General features: G+C 38.3%; 1 protein-coding gene across 1 annotated transcript in view; it reads right to left on the bottom strand.

Moving 5' to 3' along the window:
• Positions 1 to 5879: 5879 nt before the first annotated feature.
• The window catches only part of HMMR (hyaluronan mediated motility receptor), a gene marked incomplete at both ends in the record, with an annotated part of 43704 nt that continues 29127 nt past the window's right edge, over positions 5880 to 20456 (bottom strand). The window contains one exon of the mRNA XM_079702212.1: positions 5880 to 5965. Coding sequence (XP_079558338.1) covers positions 5880 to 5965 — 86 coding nt within the window. The remainder of the gene's footprint in view (positions 5966 to 20456) is intronic.

Here is a 20456-nt window from a genome sequence, read left to right as displayed (position 1 = left end):
ATAAAGATGTAACAACAAAAACTTCCTGTGAAAACTTGTTGCAGTTTTCTCTTGCAAAAGAAAAGCAAGAGCCAGCAGTTGGAAAGCACACAGACTATGCAATTGATTTCTGTTCTGAAATATTTTATTGAGTTATGCCTTATTACAACAGAATCCGTTTGGTAAAGTTCGCCAGTGCTTTCCCAACCAGTGCTTTCTAATTAACTATTTCAAAGGACGGTAAAAGGCACTGGTGGTAACAATACGAGGAAATTAAAACGCAACAGGTTATTTCCATGAACAGTGTCCTGCCCTCTGTTTGAGGAAGTGGTAGGTGGAGTAGCCTTAAGTTTGGCCGAGCTTTAAGGACTACTAGATCAGTGATTCCCAGACCTGCCAACATCGGAGAACTCATGAAACACGATCAAGTGGAGCCCAGCAATCCTATTTTTAACAATTTCAAGGGTGATGAATATGCTCAGTTAAATTTTGAACCACTGTTCTGGATTAAGGCTCTGTAACAATTTAAGAACAACCAAAAAAAATTGCCATTCAGATAGAGCTTTAAAAAAAGTCACTTAACTCTTTATATTCTACTCAGAGTACACAGCATGTGGTAAACTGTATGAGGCATGTAGAGGGTCTGTAAGTGATGAAGAATATACAATTTTTTAATTGATAAATTAAAATTCATCAAAATTTAAAACTTCTGTTCATCAAAAGACAATATTAAGAAAAATAAAACAGACTGGGAAAAATAATCTTGATACATATATCTGAAAAGGATATATTCAGAATACTTAAAAAACTCCTACAACTCAATAGTTTTCTAAAAATCATTTCTAAAATGGACATAAGTTTTGAACAGACACTTTACAAAGTAAAGACATCATGGCCAATAATCGCATAAAAAGATGCTCAAAATCAGAGAAATGAACATTAAAATCACACTGAGATACATACCTAACAGAATGGCTAAAATAAAGACTGATAACATTATATGCTAACAAGCATTTTAAGCAATTAGAATGCCATTCATTGTTAGTGGGATTCATTGTTAGTTAGTTTCACTTTAGAAAACTGTTTGGCAGTTTATTATAAAGTCAAATATACACCTACCCCATGACCCAAAATTCCACTTCTAGGTGCTTACCCAAGAGAAATGAAAGCATATATTCACAAAGTCTTGCACAAGAATATTCACAGCAGATTAATTCAAAATAACTTAGGGAATTCCCTGGCTGTCCTGTGGTTAGGACTACGCCCTTCCCCTGCAGGGGTCACAGGTTCAGTCCCTGGTTGGGGAACTAAGATACTGCATGTGGCCAAAATAAAACAAAACAAAAAAAACAAAATAACCTAAAACTGGAAACAACCCAAACATCCATCAATAGATGAATGGATAGATAAACTGTGGTAGAACCATACCTTGGAATATTACTCAACTATGCGAAGTAATGAACTATATGAATGTAATGAAATAAAATTTTATATTTTAAGGCAAGGCAAGGAAAATTAAACATAAAATTCTCTCTGTGTGTCCACTTTGGCCTCCTCCCTCCCTCCCTAATATGCACTGTGCATCTGTATTACACATTAACCAGAGCTCATCAAAGATGGGAGTGCTTGCTCGACTGTAAAGATCAATACTTTTTTCCTTTCTTCTGATGCTAGCAATGTGACTTTTTAAAAGAATAAAGTTCCCTCCCAGCTCTGTAAGAGGTCTAGTGACTTACTGCTCGCTTTGTATGTGCTTACGTGGACTACGTACCTTTGGTGAACTTTATGTAAACATTAGTATGTCATTTGATGTATGAGCCTTTGTCTCAAAAATGTATATGACTGTGCTTTCAACTTGTAACTGGAGGAACAGTTCTCAGAGCTTTATGAGAATCTGTTTCCCAGGTTATAACCCTCAGTTTGGCTCAAATGAAGTTCCCTTTTATTGCTTAAGTTGACTGTTAAATGAATTTTTGTTGACAAAGGAATCTCAAAATCATTATACTATGTGGGAAACCAGACACAAAACAGTATAATTTGATTTATGTGAAACTCTAAAACAGGTGAAACTAACCTATGGTCAAAGAAATTATCTTGCCTTAGGGAAAGGTAGGGATTGACTGTTGCAGCCATAAATGAACTTTCTGAGGTTATGGAGATGATTTATATCCTGATAGGGGTGTGGGTAACATGAGTATACATGTTTATCAGAACTCATCGAACTATATCAATTAAGATCTGTTTATCTCACTGTCTGTATTGCTGTTTGTAGTTTATACATCAATTTAAAAACAATAATACAGTCATATTTTGGATCATTTGGGTCACAGCCTTAGACATAGGCAACAACTTCCAGGGTACTAGTTTGAGGTAGTGTTAACCATTGCATTGGTACCAAGTGATGAAATAAATGGACAGTTTTTAAATTTCTAAACTCATTAGGATTTTAAAAATCAAAAAAATTTTCCTTGACATGGTACGCATACATATTTCAAGTTTGAGAAATCCATCTCTAAGTTATCGTGATACCAAAGGACAAGAACAAAGAGTTCTCTGTTTCTTCCTTTTTACAGCCTCCTGTGTCCCTGTGTAAATTACCCTCTGCTTCCCCCATCCCAGCTGTTCCCATTTCTGTGACTCTGACGCCCACACATATGGCTTTGACCAGTACTCTCTCCCAAACCATAGTTTCCACATTCTAGTTGCCTAAAAGGCATTTATACCTGATATTCCACTGACATATCAAACTCACAGATACAAGAAACTGAAAGTAAATTTAATATTAATTCCTCATCTTGCCCCCCAACCTGCTCTTTCTCTTAACCTCCCAGGTTTATGTGAAAGATACTATTACACTAATTAATTCAGCTAGACTCAAATATGCATACGGGAATTTATTAGGGGATAAAGATAAATTAAAAATGAATCATTAAAAACAATAAGGCTGGGGGACTTCCCAGGTGGCGCAGTGGATAGGACTCTGAGCTCCCAATGCAGGGGGACCAGGTTTGATCCCTGGTCCGGGAGCTAGATACTACATGCATGCCGCAACTAAGAGTTTGTATGGCGCAACTAAGACCCAACGCAACCAAATAAATAAATAAATAAATATTAATTAAAAAAAAATAAGGCTGGATTCCTACTTCACTTATACTAAAGTAAGTTCTTGACAGATTAAAAAAGTTTAACCAAAATATGGAACAAAAGTACTAGAGGAAAATGTGTAGAATAATCTTAGAGTGAGGAAGTCTTTTATAAGCATATCATGAAATTCAGAGACCAAAAGTGAAAATATCAAGAAAATAGACTACATAGATTTTTGTAAATATCTGCATAACAACAACAATAATGATAATTAACATAATCAGAAGAGAGACTGGGAGAAAATATACGTGATGCATGAGAGACAAAGAGTTAATTGCCATGCTACATAAGGAACTTTTGAAAATCAATAGGGAAAAAGCCAATAAACAGAAATTGAATATTGGACTTCCCTGGTGGCACAGTGGTTAAGAACCTGCCTGCCAATGCAGGGGACATGGGTTTGAGCCGTGGTCTGGGAAGATCCCACATGCCGCAAAACAGCTAAGCCCATGTGCCACAACTACTGAGCCTGAGCTCTAGAGCCCATGAGCCAGAAATACTTGAAGCCCGCGTGCCTAGAGCCCCTGCTCCGCAACAAGAGAAGCCACCGCAATGAGAAGCCCGCACACTGCAATGAAGAGTAGCCCCCGCTCGCCACAACTAAAGAAAGCCCGCGCGCAGCAACGAAAACCCAATGCAGCCATAAATAAATAAATAAGAAATTGAATATTGATATTAAAAAGCAATTCAGTTGGGAGTTTGGGGTTAGTAGATGCAAACTATTGTATATAGAATAGGTAAACAACAAGGTCCTGCTGTATAGCACAGGGAACTATTTTCACTATCCTGTGATAAACCATAATGGAAAAGAATATGAGAAAGAATGTATATATGTTTAACTGAATCACTTTGCTGTAGAGCAGAAGTTAACAGAACATTGTAAATCAATTATACTTGAATATATGTTTTTTAAAAAAGCAATTCAAGATGACAAAATGTGAATGGCCAAAACACGTGACAAAATACTCAACCTCACCATTAGTCAACAAAATGAAATTGACACTATTTTAAGTTCTCTAACAGATTGAAAAATCTTTAAAGATTTTTTTTAATTAATAATTTTTGTCTGTTATGTTAACTGTTGTATTTACTAGTCAAGATAGGCTAGTTTACACTAAGTTAACACATTAAATCCAAGATCTCAGTGGCTTCACTTTAAGAAGTTTTACTTCCCTCTCCTACAGGTCAACCAGCCAGGGCTCTGCTTTACAGTTACCCCAGAAAGCCAGGTAAAAGAGGTTCCTCCATTCTGTAACTCCAAGAATATCTAATAAAAGAACATTCCAGGCAGAGGAAACACCAAGTGCACAGAACACATGCCTAGGCAGCCTGATGGGCTCAAGCATCTGCAAGAAGTCTAGTGTGCCTGAAAAGAATAAAATAGGGAAGTGGGAGGTAGGAGGTGAAGCCAGAGAGGGGAGGGGTGGGCATGTGGGGATGGAGATCTGTTAGGGCCATTTAGGCCACTGTGATAACTTTGGTTTTTATTCTTGGCATCTCTGCACATTGCACTACACCACCACCCACTGAATAACCTTTTTAAGACATAGATCAGATTGTTTTCCTACTTTCTTACAACCTGTCACTAACTTCCGGTCTACATGACCATACATGATCTTTGTCCCACCTTTGACTCCACTCACATTGTCAGCCTCTCTCCTCAAATAGACATACAGACAGACACACGTAGACACACAGACACACACACACAATCTTAATTAGGCCTCCATGTTTTCCTTTCTCACAGCATTTTATACCTTTATTTTTTTAGCGTTTTTTATGTGTGATTACCATCATTTACTTCAAGTCTGTCTCCTTCCACTCAACTATAAACTTGTTTTTCACCTCTTTGTATCAGCTCCAGACACAGCACCTGGCACAGAATGGATATTTTGTAAATATTTTTTGAATATATGAATCAATGAGTAAATGAATGGATTAAAATCAATATCAAAAGCAGAATTTGGGCTTCCCTGGTGGCGCAGTGGTTGGGAGTCCGCCTTGCCGATGCAGGGAACGCGGGTTCGTGCCCTGGTTCAGGAAGATCCCACATGCTGCAGAGCAGCTGGGCCCGTGAGCCGTGGCCGCTGAGCCTGCGCGTCCGGAGCCTGTGCTCCGCAACGGGAGAGGCCACAACAGTGAGAGGCCCGTGTACCGCAAAGAAAAAAAAAAAAGCAGAATTTATTGGTGAACTTATTTCATTCTTACTAAATTCTCCGTTGTGTAAGTACATGAATATTTTTTGATTGTTTTTTCCCCCAAAATAGACTTTATTCTAAACAACCCAAATTAATAAGGTATGTGTTTGTCATTATTCTGTTGCTAAAGATAACTGGTTTGCTCTTCTAAGCACCAGTGATTGAAGAGACAGCACATCTTAACTGTGAAAAGAAATCACTACAGGAAAAGGCAGAATAGTAGAAAAAGTGTAGAGAGAGTCTATTTCTGTTGATGATTGCTAATAGTGAAATTGAAGTATGTATATTTAAAGAACAAATATTCAAAATATTTATTGTTGAAGATGAAAACACCGACCAAAACTAGCCTTTGTTTGTGTCAGACTATTTTTATGTTGTACAGGCAAGAAAATTTGCATTCTAGGAGGTAACATATTTCTAAGCAACTTAAGATGGCACTCTGTTTAAGGATTTTTAAAAAAATAGCTTTATTTATATATAATTCACATACCATAAAACTCAGCCTTCTAAATTGTACAATTTAATGGTTTTCAGTAGATTCACAGAGCTGTGCAGCCATCACCACCATTCAGTGACCATTGCCAAATTCTCTGAAGTGACCATTGGAATTGTCAGGTTGGTGGAGTGAGGGTACAGAAGTTCAACTGAAGGGTGAGGAGAGAGAATGGAAAATAAAGACATGGATGCCAATACTGTAGAAAATTCTTCCAAGTACTTTTCCTGTGAAGGGGTTAAGTAAAGGCATGGAAGCTGGAGAGTGATAGAAGATCCCAGGAGAATTGTAAGTTTGGGTTTTAGGTTTTGTTTTGTTTTAGCAGGTCCAATATTAGATCATGTTTATATGATAGTGGGCATGATCCATTAACCAGTGGGAGGTGCTATGGGTTGATATGTTGAAGTCCTAAGCTGCAACACCTCAGAATGTGATCTTTTTTGGAAGCAGGGCCATTGACCAACTCACATTTACCAGGGCAGGGATGTATAATTCTCCTAAAGGGAGGTACACTGCGAGTTTCATGGCCCAGCCTAACATCAATGGAGGTGAGAAGCATAATCCTCCCCTTGGAATTACTGTATTTGAAGAATAATACAAGGTGCTGCACCTTGTAAGGAGTAAAGGCAGGGGATATGAGTATGTACGTATTTATGTTGGAAAATTTAATAGAGGAAGGATGAGGAAGTCCCTGTCTGACTGCTTCAATTTTCAGTGAAGTATGTGGTAATGCCATCAGCTGAGGGTGATAAGGAACGAGGGATACATGAGTCAGGACTTTGAGGAGAGGCCTGAGCTAAAATTGTATGTTATCACTTCTTAGCTAATGTGGGGAAATTTTTTAAACTTTTTAAAAAAAATATTAATTTATTTATTTTTGGCTGCATTGGGTCTTTGCTGTGGCACACAGGCTCTTCTCTAGTTGTGGCACGCAGGTCTCTCTCTAGTTATGGCACACAGGCTTAGTTGCCCCGTGGCATGTGGGATCTTAGTTCCCTGACCAAGGATCAAACCTGCATCCCCTGCATTGGAAGGCGGATTCTTTACCACTGGACCACCAGGGAAGTCCCCTTTAAAACTTTTTATTTTAAAAATTTTCAAACTTACAGAAAAGTTTAGAGAATAGCTTAATGGATACCATTATACTTTCTACCCAAATTTTGTTTGGTTATTATGTCTTATTAGTTTTATTTTCATCTAAATCAACACTTCTACTTTTTTAAAAGAATTAAACCTTTATTTTTTTTTTTAAGAGCAGTTTTAGGTTCATAGCAAAACTGAGGGGAAGTTACAGAGGTTTCCCAAATACTCACTGCCCTCACACATGCACAGCATCCCCATTATCAACATCCCCCATCAGAGTGGTACATTTGTCACAACTGATGGATCTACACTGACAAATCATAATCACCCAAATCCCATAGTTTACATTATGGATCACTTGTGCTGTTGTACAGTCTATGGGTTTAGACAAATGTATAATGACATGTATCTATCACTGTGGTATCATACAGAGTATTTTCACTGTCCTAAAAATCTTGTGCTCTGCCTATTTATTCCACCCCACCCTTCATCCCCTGGCAACCACTGATCGTTTTACTGCCTCCATAGTTTTTCCCTTTCCAGAATGTTATATATTTGGAATCATACAGTGCGTAGTCTTTGCAGATTGGCTTCTTTCACTTAGAAATATGCATCTAAGATTCCTCCTGTAGGACTTCTCCGGTGGCGCAGTGGTTAAGAATCTGCCTGCCAATGCAGGGGACACGGGTTTGAGCCCTGGTCCGGGAAGATCCCACATGCTGCGGAGCAACTAAGCCCATGCGCCACAACTACTGAGCCCTCATGCCACAACTACTGAAGCCCGCGTGCCTAGAGCCTGTGCTCCGCAACAAAGAGAAGCCACTACAATGAGAAGCCCATGCACTGCAACCAAGAGTAGCCCCCGCTTGCCGCAACTCGAGAAAGCCTGTGTGTAGCAAGACCCAAGTCAGCCAAAAAATAATTAATTAATTAATTTAAAAAAAAAAAGATTCCTGCTTTATGTCTCCTCATGGTTTGACAGCTAGTAATTTTTAGTGCTGAATGAGTTTCCATTGTCTGGAGGTCTGGATGTACCACAGTTTATTTATCCATTCACCTACAGAAGGATATCTTGGTTGCTTCCATGTTTGGACAATTATGAATAAAGCTGCTATAAACATATGTGTGCAGGTTTTTGTGCAGACATTCCTACTTTTTTTTCCGTCGCTTTGGCTTTTTGAAGATACCAATGATGATACCAATTATCTGATTATTTTCTTCAGGGAGTCATTTAATATTCCACTAAGCTTTGTGTTTTCTGTAAAGTGAATTTTTTTTGAGACTTGATTAGATTGACGATGCTGTGTATTCCATATTGTATCACATTAGATGACAAAAGGTCATCTCAATATTAGTGATTTTATGTTTTCCCATTTGTTAGAGTGGTACATTTTTTTACCCTTTGCAATAGTAAGTAATCTTTGGGGTCCTACTTTGGAATCTGTAAAATCCTGAAACCTAACAACTTTTACCTAATTGTCTCCATTGATGTTCCTCATCTAAATCAATTATCACATCGGATGCGGCAAAGTGGTAAAGATGGTGTTTGAATTCATGAAATTCAGTGAGCTCATGTAGGAAGAGAGTGTAGATAAAGAAGAAACGGTTAATCCCTTACTCACTCCAACAGTTACAAGTCTAGTGCAGGATGGTCCAGCAAAGGAGTGAGGAAAGAAACAGGTGAAAGGAAAACCAAGGAAATGGCCTCAGCGGTCTAGAGATGAGAGCTTTCAAGAAAGAGGAAGTTGTGGATTAGAGTAAGGTGGAACTAGAGATTTGGCAAGATAGAATTCACTGGAGAAATTAGCAGGAGACTTCACAGAGGACTGGGGACAGAAACCAAACTACAGTGGGTTAGAGTAAATGAGAACTAACAAAGGAGAAAGAGCCATACTATGTACCTTTTTCAGAGGTGGCTTTAAGTATCTCTAGCTTAGGCATGTCAATAAACATTTACTGGCTTTCACAAATTTTACGTTTATTTCTCTTCCTTTGGTCATTTCTCTCATCGTGAGCTTTTTTTTTTTTTTTTAATGTCCTAATGTCAGTGGATTATTTTTTTTAATTTATTTAATTAATTTATTTTATTATTTTTGGCTACGTTGGGTCCCCATTGCTGCACAAGGGCTTTCTCCAGTTGCCTCGAGCGGGGGGCTACTCTTCGTTGCGGTGTGTGGGCTTTTCATTGCAGTGGTCTCCCCTGTTTCAGAGCATGGCCTCCAGGCGTGCGTATCCCAGCAGTTGCGGCTCGTGGGGTCCAGAGTGCAGGCTCAGCAGCTGTGGCGCACAGGCCCAGTTGCTCCACAGCATGTGGGATCTTCCCGGACCAGGGCCTGAACCCATGTCCCCTGCATTGGCAGGCAGATTCTTAACAACTGCGCCACCAGGGAAGCCCCTCAACGTGAGCTTTGAAGTGTAGCATGGTGGGATAAGATCTTGAAATACTAACCTTCATGGTTTTTACATTTCTTAACTGCACTTCCTTAATTTTTCCTACCCAGATGGCAAGCATCCGTAGAGCCAGGAGGAGAATTAGGATGATTCAAGTGAAAGTACACAGAAACAGCAAATATTTTTTCGGCTGTTGTTATTCTCTTGAATCTAGAGCTAACAGGGATTGTGAAGTGAATGGGGGAGGGAGAGAATCAATCAATTCCGGCTCAGGGAGAATGGATGAACGTTACTGTGACTGAGCTGGAGATAGAAGGTATTAAAGCCACCCTCTCTGTTGGAACAGTCTCCAGAAAATCTAGTCGACAAAATTTGATTTGTGATTGAGGTTCAGATGACTTCTAAGTTCAAGGACTATTGAATGAGCTAGACTTGGAGTCCTAACTAAAACCTTTGTAATGAGAGTAGATGTCTCAATGTCTTTAGACTCTGGGACCTTATCTTTTACACAGCCTCCACCCTCCTGGGCCCCACCTTGTATAATGTGGTGTTCATGTAGAAGTCATGAATAGCAGCAAGAAGAGAGGATGTGGTAGAAGGGTTCCAGGATAGTGGGGAAGGTGGCAGGGCATCCCAAACTGCAGACAATCCCCTCTTGTCAGTAGTGTGGAGCATGGATGGGTATTCACGGTTAAGGGCTATTATGGAGAGATAGGGCCTGAGTGGAACTAGACATGGCCCAAGCTTCTCATCACTTGGATTTTTACCTGTCAGTCCAACACACACAGGCCAGGCCCTGCATGTTCCTTGGCAGGCAACATGGCAAAAACCTTAAGGCAAAAGTTTGGAGGCTTCATAAACAGACCGAGGTTTAGCTCATTCCTCCCAAAGAGACCTCACCCGCACCTTCAATACACTCTAGCCTGGCACTCCCTCAGGAATGCAGTCCACTCATACCAGAGCTGAATTCTGAAAGATCTAAAATCTCCCCTTAGATAGCATCTTCTTTTGCAGAAAGCCAGGACTATTACTACTACTACTGCTGCTGCTACTACTACTACTATTATTAGGAACTTTATGGAAAGCTAACCTCATTGGCCACTCACTCATGTAGTTGGTGTAAACCCTTGCTGGTCATTTATTAGCATCTGTACCCTTATCCCCATAACACTATTAAAGCTGCGCTCCTTTTTCTTCAGAGTAGTTAAATGAGTTTGTAATGTTACATTTATAAGGATGACTGATTGTCTTTCTCGCTATACTGTAAACTCTGAAGATAGGAATTGTCTTGGTTCTTTCTATCGCCTCTAGCACAGTGGTTATTTAAAAAATCTTGATAGTTGCTAAATGACTCTAACATTCTGGCAGATCTCACTGATCCTAAAGATCAATTACCATCTGCACACTCATCATTTCCAGATGTGTGTCTCTAGCTCAGATCCTTTTCCTGAGGACGTATGTATGCAAGATTCTACCTGACATCTCCACTTCCTCAAATTCAGTGTGTATCAAACCGAAAGTGTCAATTTGCCTCTGCAAATGTGCTTTTTTTACCCAAGTTCTTTATCTCAAGGAATAGTATGGTCTTTCCTCCAACTGCCCAAGCCAGAAAGCCTTGAATTCTTCCTCAGGCCAGGGGCCATATTTTACCCTTACATGGAGTGTGGTCTTTTTTTTTTTTAAGCAACTAGACAGTGTCTAACTATATGCGAGGTATTCATAAATAGTATTGGATGAATAGTCTGACTTCAGGTTTATTCCCATTCAATGAATTTCCTACTCAGCAGTCAGAGTGATGTTCTGAAACACATACCTGTTGCTGCTCTAATACCCTTTAATGGCTCACCATTTTCCACAGGTTAAAGATCAAACTCTTATTGCATGTTTTGCTCTTTATGATTCACACAATCAGATCTACTTACCCTTGCAGTTTAACTCCTCACCACTTTTCTGCTGGTGATACTGAAAGTTCAGTTTCTCAAATATGCCAAACTCTCCTACCTTCCCATGTCATGTAATTTACATTTGCACTGAATCCTCATATCCCCAGCCCCCTTCATCTGACTCACTCCTACTAATTCTTGAGGTTCTACCTTAGCACTCACCTCCTGACCTGACCTGGACGAGGTTAGAGACTCCTGGCTAGATCACTAACACTTAGCTAATCAAGCACGTACTTAATCAGGCACTTAGTTAATCAAGGACTTCATTGTCTTTTGCTACCAAACAGTTTTGTAGAGAATATTCTTATACTGGATTCTATCCATATTTGTATGGATATCTGAAAGATTAAGTCCTAGAAGAGGAATTTTTGGATCAAAGAGCACATGATTTTTGACTTTAACAGATACTGTCAAGATGATTTTTATGGGAACTTCCTTGGTGGCACAGTGGTTAAGAATCCACCTGCCAATGCAGGGGTTATGGGTTCGAGCCCTGGTCCGGGAAGATCCCACGTGCCATGAAGCAACTAAGCCTGTGCACCACAACTACTGAGCCTGCACTCTAGAGCCTGTGAGCCACAACTACTGAGCCCATGTGCCACAACTACTGAAGCCCTCGAGCCTAGAGCCCATGCTCCACAACAAGAGAAGACACTGCAATGAGAAGTCCGCGCACCGCAACGAGGAGTAGCCCCCACTCACCACAACTAGAGAAAGCCCACACGAAGCGACAAAGACCCAACACAGCCAAAAATAAATGAATAAATTAGTTAATTTTAAAAAATGATGATTTTTATGATTAAGTTGTATGATATGCCATTTCCTCCTACCTTCACCTTAGTGTATCATCAAAGTTTTGATCATTGTTAATCTGATATGGAAAGATTAACATTTCATCTTACTTTGCATAACTTGGATGATGAGTAAGATTATCTTCTCAAAAATAAAGAACATTTGCATTTCTTCTTTTAAGTTATATCTGTATGGATCTGGTTTACTTATTGATTTAAAAAAGCCTCTAATCAGAGGAAATTTGCATTGCATGACTTTGTCATTTTATTATGGAATTTTTCTACATCCAGATTCTTTTACTTTTTAAGAAATCACAGCTATCTTTTCTGGCTTCATAATCTTCTTTAGAAAGCCTCTCCATTTTGAAATTATAAAGACATTCTCCCACATTATCTTGTAATTTTTTTTTTTTTTTTTTTTGCGGTACGCGGGCCTCTCACTGTTATGGCCTCTCCCGTTGTGGAGCACAGGCTCCGGACGCGCAGGCTCAGCAGCCATGGCTCACGGGCCCAGCCGCTCTGCGGCATGTGGGATCTTCCTGGAGCGGGGCACGAGCCCGTGTCCCCTGCATCGGCAGGAGGACTCTCAACCACTGCTCCACCAGGGAAGCCCCTATCTTGTAATATTTTTCTTTTTTAATTAAAAAAATTTTTTATTAGAGTATAGTTGACTTACAATGTTTTCTTAGCTTCTGCTGTACAACGAAACAGAAATAGAGTCACAGATGTAGAAAAACAAACTTATGGTTGCCAGAGGGTGGGGTGGGGGTGGGAGTGGGGGTGGGGAAGCATAGCATGGTGAGGAGGGATAAATTGGGAGACTGGGATTGACAAATACACACTACTATATATCAAATAGATAACTAACAAGGACCTACTATATAGCACAGGGAACTCTTTTCAATACACTGTGATGACCTATATGGGAAAAGAATCTAAAAGAGAGGAGATATTTGTATATAGTTGTTTTTTTTTTTAATTTAAATCTGGAGTTTATTTTTGGTTCGAGAGTGAGGTAAAAGATGAAACTTCTTTCCAACATGTGGAAAGCCAGTTATCTCAAAATCATTTGTTGAATAACCTACATTTTTAGGAAATTCCACCATTGTTATTTTAATTTTCTTTGTGAAGTAGAAGTTGCTATCATCAGCTGAGGGGAGGTGGTAAAGTCTGAGGTTTGAGAAAAATTAAAAATGGGAAAGAAAAAGAAACAATGTTAGATGACATTAAGAGCCTAGTTAAGGTGGAAAGCAGGACCTTGCCATGGCCACCAACTCTGAAATTAGACGATTTTCTTTAGTAGTGCTTGACGGCCTGGGTACAAAAGTGTAAGATACAGACATTTGAATTTGTGAAGTGTTGAATTTAATAGGAAAGTGAGAGGAAAAAGAATGGAAAGATAGAGGGTAGAGTGATGGAACATTGAGTCTAAGATAAGCAGTAAAGGGAATTAAATAGAAGGTAGTCTGGTAACAACTCACTCTAAAACCTTGTGGCTTAAATGGCAACATCTATTTTGTCCACAAATCTGTAATTTGGGTAGGGTTCAGCCCAGGCCATTCATTGCTGCTTCACACCTGGGGCAGCTAACTCCAAGGATGGGAATCAACTGAAGGTGAATGGCTTCCAAGAATGAGTATCCGAGAACACCAGGGAGACACTGTATCATCTTTGATGAATATGGTAGACAAGCTAATGACTCCACCACATATGTCCACATCCTAATCTCTGGAACCTGTTAATAGGGTACTTTACATGGCAAAAGGGACTTTGCAGATGTTACTAAATTAAAGACTTTGAGATTGGGGGATTATACTTGATTATCTATGTGGGTCCAGGGTAATCAAAAGAGTCCCTATAAGAAGGAAGAAGGAGGGTCAGAATCAGAAAAGATGTGACAGTGGAAGCAGAGATTTGAGTGATATGCTTTGAAGAGGGAGGAAGGGGCTATGGACCAAGGAATGCAGGTGACCACCAGAATCTGCGAAAGACAAGGAAACTGATTTGTCCCGGGAGCCTCCAGAAAGAATGCAGCCCTGCCAACACCTTGATTTCAGCCCCATAAGATGCATTTTAGACTTCTCACCTCCAGAATTTTTAGATAATAAATTTGTGATGTTTTAAACCACTAATTTTGGGGTCAATTTGTTACAGCAGCAATATGAAACTAATATAGATGACTTAGCTACTGAAGTTACATAGTGCCACTTCCACTATAGTTAATGGGCCTTCCCAATTCACGGGGTGGGGAGGAAACAGACCACTGTCTCCCAGTGGAAGAGAATGTCACTTCAAATAAGAGCATGTTGGTTAGGAGATATTATTGTGGCCATCTCCGGAAAATATTATCTGCAGTAGGAGGAAAATTGAGATCAACCTGATTAGTTAAGACCTATATGTTCAGAAGCCCAGTCTTCAGGAGCTGAGTACTTGTAAATCTTTATTAGGGCTTAACCATGAACACTTTCCAATATGTGGCTTTTCAAGATTGGGTGCTTCTCAGAAATTATAGGCACTCTGGAGTGGTGTTAGCAAAAATATGGGAATATATTTTGAAGCTGTTCCAAATATCTATTAAAACTGCTAATAAATGGAATTTAGTACTTTATATAATGAGATAAGGGGGTTGTTTATCATTTCATACTCGAAGGATTGTATAATGCTGGGGATGAGAGGGGTTAGGTGGGGACAAGAAAATAAGTTTTGGGATTTGACATTCTCAATCTGAAACCACCATACATGTGGTACCAAAAATTCTTCCTAACAACTGTCCCATTTTCCTCATAATCTCAAAAGGGAAGAAATCATTAGCATCTACAAAAAAGGGCATATTTTTTTCCCTTAAGGGATTTTCTTCTGTTAATAATTAAAAAACAAACACATTCTGAAACCCTCCCCCCAAAACAAAGCTCAAAATTTTCTAAGAATGAAAACTATTTTCCTTTGAACAAATCTTAACTAAAAATAATGCATGTAAAAATGAACAGGTCTTACTAGTCTGTCATACAGAGTGAAGTAAGTCAGAAAGAGAAAAACAAATACCTTATGCTAACACATATATATGGAATCTAAAAAAAAAAAAAGTTCTGATGAACCTAGGGGAGGACAGGAATAAAGATGCAGATGTAGAGAATGGACTTGAGGGCTGGGACAAAGAGAGTAGCACTGACATATATACACTACCAAATGTAAAATAGATAGCTAGTGGGAAGCAGCCGCATAGCAGAGGGAGATCAGCTCAGTGCTTTGTGACTACCTAGAGTGGTGGGATAGGGAGGGTGGGAGGGAGACGCAAGAGGAAGGGGATATGGGGATATATGTATACACTGTGCTGATTCACTTTGTTATTCAGCAGAAACTAACACAACATTGTAAAGCAATTATACTCTAATAAAGATGTTAAAAAAAAAAAGAATTACACACACACACACACACACACACACACACACACACACAAATGAACAGGTCTTAGGTCAATAAAAAATAAATCTAAAAAAAAAATCCCCAAAGACCCCAAAAAGTTCTTCAGAAATAAAGCCATTTAAAACCAGTAGCCCAAGAGACAAGAATAGTTGCAATATTAAAACTTTAGTTTCAGAATGAACTACTTTTTAAGAGCTTTACTGAAGTATAACTGACATAATAAACTGTATGAATTTAAAGTGTACAATTTGAACAATTTGGTATGTTTGATATACATACCCATAAAATTGTCACCATAATCAAGATAGTGAATATATCCATCACACACAAAAGTAATAATGTCACCTTTCTTATTCCTGATATTGCTAGTTTATGTATTTTTATATTCTCTATCAGTCTAGCTAGAGGTTTATCAATTTTATTGGCTTTTCTCAATGAATTATTTTCATTGATTTTTCTCTATTGTTTTTCCATTTTCTAGTTTACTGATTTCTGCTCTGACCTTTATTATTCCTTTTCCTCTACTTACTTTGGATTTAAATTGCTCTTTTCTTTCTTATTTCTAAGGTAAAAGCTTAGGTCATTGATTTGAAACCTTTCTTTTTTTGAAATATAGGCCATCAGTGAAGTAATTTTGTGCTAAATCTGCTTTAGCAGCATTCCACGTGTTTTGATATGTTGCGTCTTCACTTTCATTCTGTTCAAAATAGTTTCTAATTTCTCTTTTGATTTATTCTTTGACCAGTGGCTCACTTAAAAGTGTGATAATTGACTTCCAACCATTTATGGGTTTTCCAGAGATTTTTGTTATTGATTTCTAATTCAATTCTATTGTGGACAGAGAACATACTTGGTTTGACTGGAATCCATTTAAATTTATTGAGACAGTTTTCATGGCCCAGTGTATAACCAATCTTGGTAAATTTTGTGTGCTCACTTAAAAAGTATTCTGCTGGTGTTAGGTGATGTCTATAAATGTCAATTTGATCAAGTTGGTTCAGAGTATTTTTTAAATCTTCTCTGTTCTTTCTCATTTTCTATTTATTTGTTCTACAATTTAATGAGGAAGGCTATTGATATCTCTGACTATAATTACAGATTTTTCTATTTCTCCTTGTAAATCTATCAATTAAAAAATATTTATTTATTTTTGGCTGCGTTGGGTCTTTGTTGCTGCGTGAGGGCTTTCTCTAGTTGCGGCGAGCAGGGGCTGCTCTTCCCTGCCGTGCGCGGGCTGCTCATTGTGGTGGCTTCTCTTGTTGCGGAGCATGGGATCTAGGCGCGCGGGCTCAGTAGTTGTGGCACACGGGTTTAGTTGCTCCGTGGCATGTGGGATCTTCGCGGACCAGAGCTCAAACCCGTGTCCCCTGCATTGGCAGGCAGATTCTTAACCACTGTGCCACCAGGGAAGCCCAAATCTATCAATTTTTGATTCACGTATTTTGAGACCATGACTGGGTACATAAATGTTTAGATTTTGGCCTCCTGATGAACTGACTCATTTATCATTATGAAATGAACTTCTTTATATTCCCGGTAATATTCTTTGCTCTGAAATCTATTTTGTCTGATATTAATACAGCTACTCTAGTTTTTGTTTTCAACTGGTCAACATTATCATGGCATATCCTTTTTTTTTTTTTTTTTGTGGTAAGAATATTTAACAGATCTGCCCTCTAAGAAAATTTTAAGTGTAAAATACAGTATTTTAGTTATAGGCATGATGTTGTACAGCAGATCTCTAGAACTTACCTTGCATAACTGAAATTTTATGCCTGTTGATTAGCAACTCCCCATTTCCCCCGCCACACAGGTCCTGGCAACCACCACTGTACTCTCTGCTTCTATGATTCTATTTTAGATACCTCATATAAGTGGAATAATGCAGTTTTTGTCCTTTGGTGATTAATTTAGTTTACTTGGCATAATGTCCTCAAGATTCATCCATTTCTTGCATATGGCAGGATTTCCTTCTTTTTAAAGGATGAATATTCCATTGCAGGTATGTATCACATTCTCCTCATCCATTCCCACATCTTGGCTATTGTGAATACCAATGCAATGAACGTGGAAGTGTAAATATCTCTTTCAGATCCCGATTTCAATTATTTAGGATAAATATCCATAAGTGGGATTGCTGGATCATACGGTAGTTCTATTTTTAATTTTTTGAGGAAGCTCCATCCTATTTTCCATATCGTCACACCATATTAAATTTCCACCAACAGTGTGTAAGAGTTCTAATTTTTCTACATCCTTGCCAACACTTACTTTGCTTCTTTTGTCATGCAGAAAGTTTTTAGTTGCATTTGGTTCCACTTGTCCATTTTTGCTTTGCTTGACTGAACTTCTGGTATCATAACCAAGAAATTGTTGCCAAGACCAATGTCATTAAGTCTTTTCCATGTTTTGTTACAGTAGTTTTAGTTTAAGGTCTTACGTTTAAGCCTTTAATCCTTTTTGAGTTGCCTTTTGTGTAGTGTAAGATAAGGTTCCAATTTCCTTCTTTCCCATTTGGATATCCAATTTTCCCAACACTATTTGTTGGAGAGACTATTCTTTCCCCATTTCCAAAGGGAATTTGTCTCTGTATTGCTGTTAAGTCAGTGTGTTTGTGGGAGGAAGGAGGGACCAGGTCTTCCTATCCCTTCAGCATGGTGTATCTTGTAACACCCTTGTACTTTTCACCTGTTTTTGTCGTTATATTTGAAGTGTATTTTTGTTGGCAACATATAGTCGTCTTGCTTTTTAATCTAATTTGATCATTTCTGCATTTTAATTGAGGCATACAGACCATTTACATTTAATGTGACTATTGATATGGTTAAGTTTAAATTCATCATACTGCTATTTGATTTCTTTTTGACTCCTCTGTTGTTTTCCCTTTCCTCTTTTTCTGCCTTTTTTTGAATTAATTGAATATTTTTTTATGATTCCGTTTTATCTTCTTTGTTGGTTTATTGGCTACAAGTGTTTTATTTTAGTGATTGTGTTAGGGTTTACAGTACACATTGTTAACTTACCAGTCTGTCTTCAAGTAACATTATACCATTTTACATATAGTATAAGGAACTTACAATCATATACTTGCATTTCTCCCCTCCTGGGCTTTGAGCTATTGCTGTCATACTCTAATTTTAAATATGTATAAACTACAGACCACATTGCTATTCTTTTTGTTTAAACAATTATATTTTAAAGACACTAATAAGAAAAAAGTTTTTTATGTCTGAAAGTAAGTTTTCATCTTTGCTTCTGAGAACTATTTTTGTTGAGACAGCTTTAGGTTGAGTTTTTCTTTATCATTGCTTTTCAGCAATTTGTGATGTTTCATATTTACTGTTCCTAGAGTTCTAGTTTTCATCATATTTGGAAATGTTTCCACCAGTATTTCTTCAAATGATTTTTCTGTCCCCTCCTTCTATCTTCAGGGAACTCTGATTACATATATATTAGGCTGCTTGAAGTTGTCCCAGAGCACCTTGGTGTCCTGTTCATTTTTAGAATCTTGTTTTGATTAGATTTTACTTTAAAATTTACTTTTTTGGGTGCTTGATATTTTTATAAGCCTATAAATTTTCTTGAGCTTTGTTCTGGGATGTAATAATTAAGTTTCTTAGAAAGAGTCTGATCCTTCTGGGTCTTCCTTTTAAGATTTGTTAGGTGAGACTAGAGCAGTGCTCATTAGTACTAATTATTCCCCAGTACCAAACACTGCTGTATACCCTACTCAATGCCCTATTAATCATGAGGTTTTCCAGTTTGGCTTGTGGGAACAGGCAGTATTTTCTAGCCTGTGTGAACTTTGAGCACTGTTACTTTTAATTTTGGAGGGTGGCTCTTCCCTAGGCTTCAGGTAGTTTCCTTATATATACGACTAGTCAGTATTCAGGTGATTACTTGAGGGACCCTTTGTGTATCTCCAGAATTCTCTCTCCTTGCAGTGTTCTCCTTTCCAGTACTCTGTCCTGCAATCTCTAGCCTCTTTCATCTCCCCAGGTCTCAGTTCTGTCTTTTCAACTCAGTTAGTTCGGTGGGCTCTGCCTGGGTTCCCCTTCCCTGCATCATAGTTTGGAAACTCTCTCAAGGCTGTAAACAGCGAGCAACTGTAGGGTTCACCTTGATTTTCCTAAACTCTAAGGGATTGTTGTGTTTCTTATCTCATGTCTAGCATCTTTAAAATCATTCTTTTGTATATTTTGTCATTTTGGATAGTTTTAGGGGTGTGTGTGTGTGTCTGTGTGTGCGCGCGCGCGTGTGTGTGGAGGGTAGGAGGAGGAGTAATAAATCTGATCGCTGTTACTCCATCTTGGCTAAAAGCAGAAGTCTTGAACTATTTCATTTTATTAGACAATTTTTCTAATTTCTACATTTCCTCTGAACTTAATTATGCATTAATATCTAATAAAATAATTTATTATGAAAAGTTATTCTTACTGTAATAGTCTCTGTTGGTCCATCAATGGGGAAACATTACAAAAAAGATGGCCTATAATATCATACCAACTGTGTTAATCAGATATTTTAGATAGAGAATGACCACTTTCTAAGTAGTATATTACCATTAGTGATTCTGGAGACAAGTTGGGGAGGGGAGGGCAGAGACCATAAACACACCTTAAATAGAAGGATTAATGTAACTTCATATAATACAAGTTGTATAATTGGGTCAATGACTTAATGTGTGATTTTATTTCATATTACATAAATACAAATCAAACACCCAGGAATCAGGCAGATGCCAAGCAGCATAAGACAAATTCTCTAAAGAGGTTATGAGCAGAGTTTCTAAGAATTAATCGCAGTTTGTTAAAAATGCAGATTTTCAGACCAAATCCCAGATTTTAATTTAGGAGGACTGGGATGGGGTCTAGGAATCCATAAATTATTAACCAACTCAGTGACTTTGGTAAGAGATAAAGAGGTTGCTACAGAATTAAGCATACCTTTATTTCTTACTTGAACTGGATAAATGGATGATGGGTAGGACAGAATGAACATTATTAGGAGA

The sequence above is a fragment of the Hyperoodon ampullatus genome (assembly GCF_949752795.1).
Source record: "Hyperoodon ampullatus genome assembly, chromosome: 4".
In the NCBI taxonomy this organism is placed as follows: Eukaryota; Metazoa; Chordata; class Mammalia; order Artiodactyla; family Ziphiidae; genus Hyperoodon; species Hyperoodon ampullatus.
This window is presented reverse-complemented; position numbering and strand designations above follow the sequence as displayed.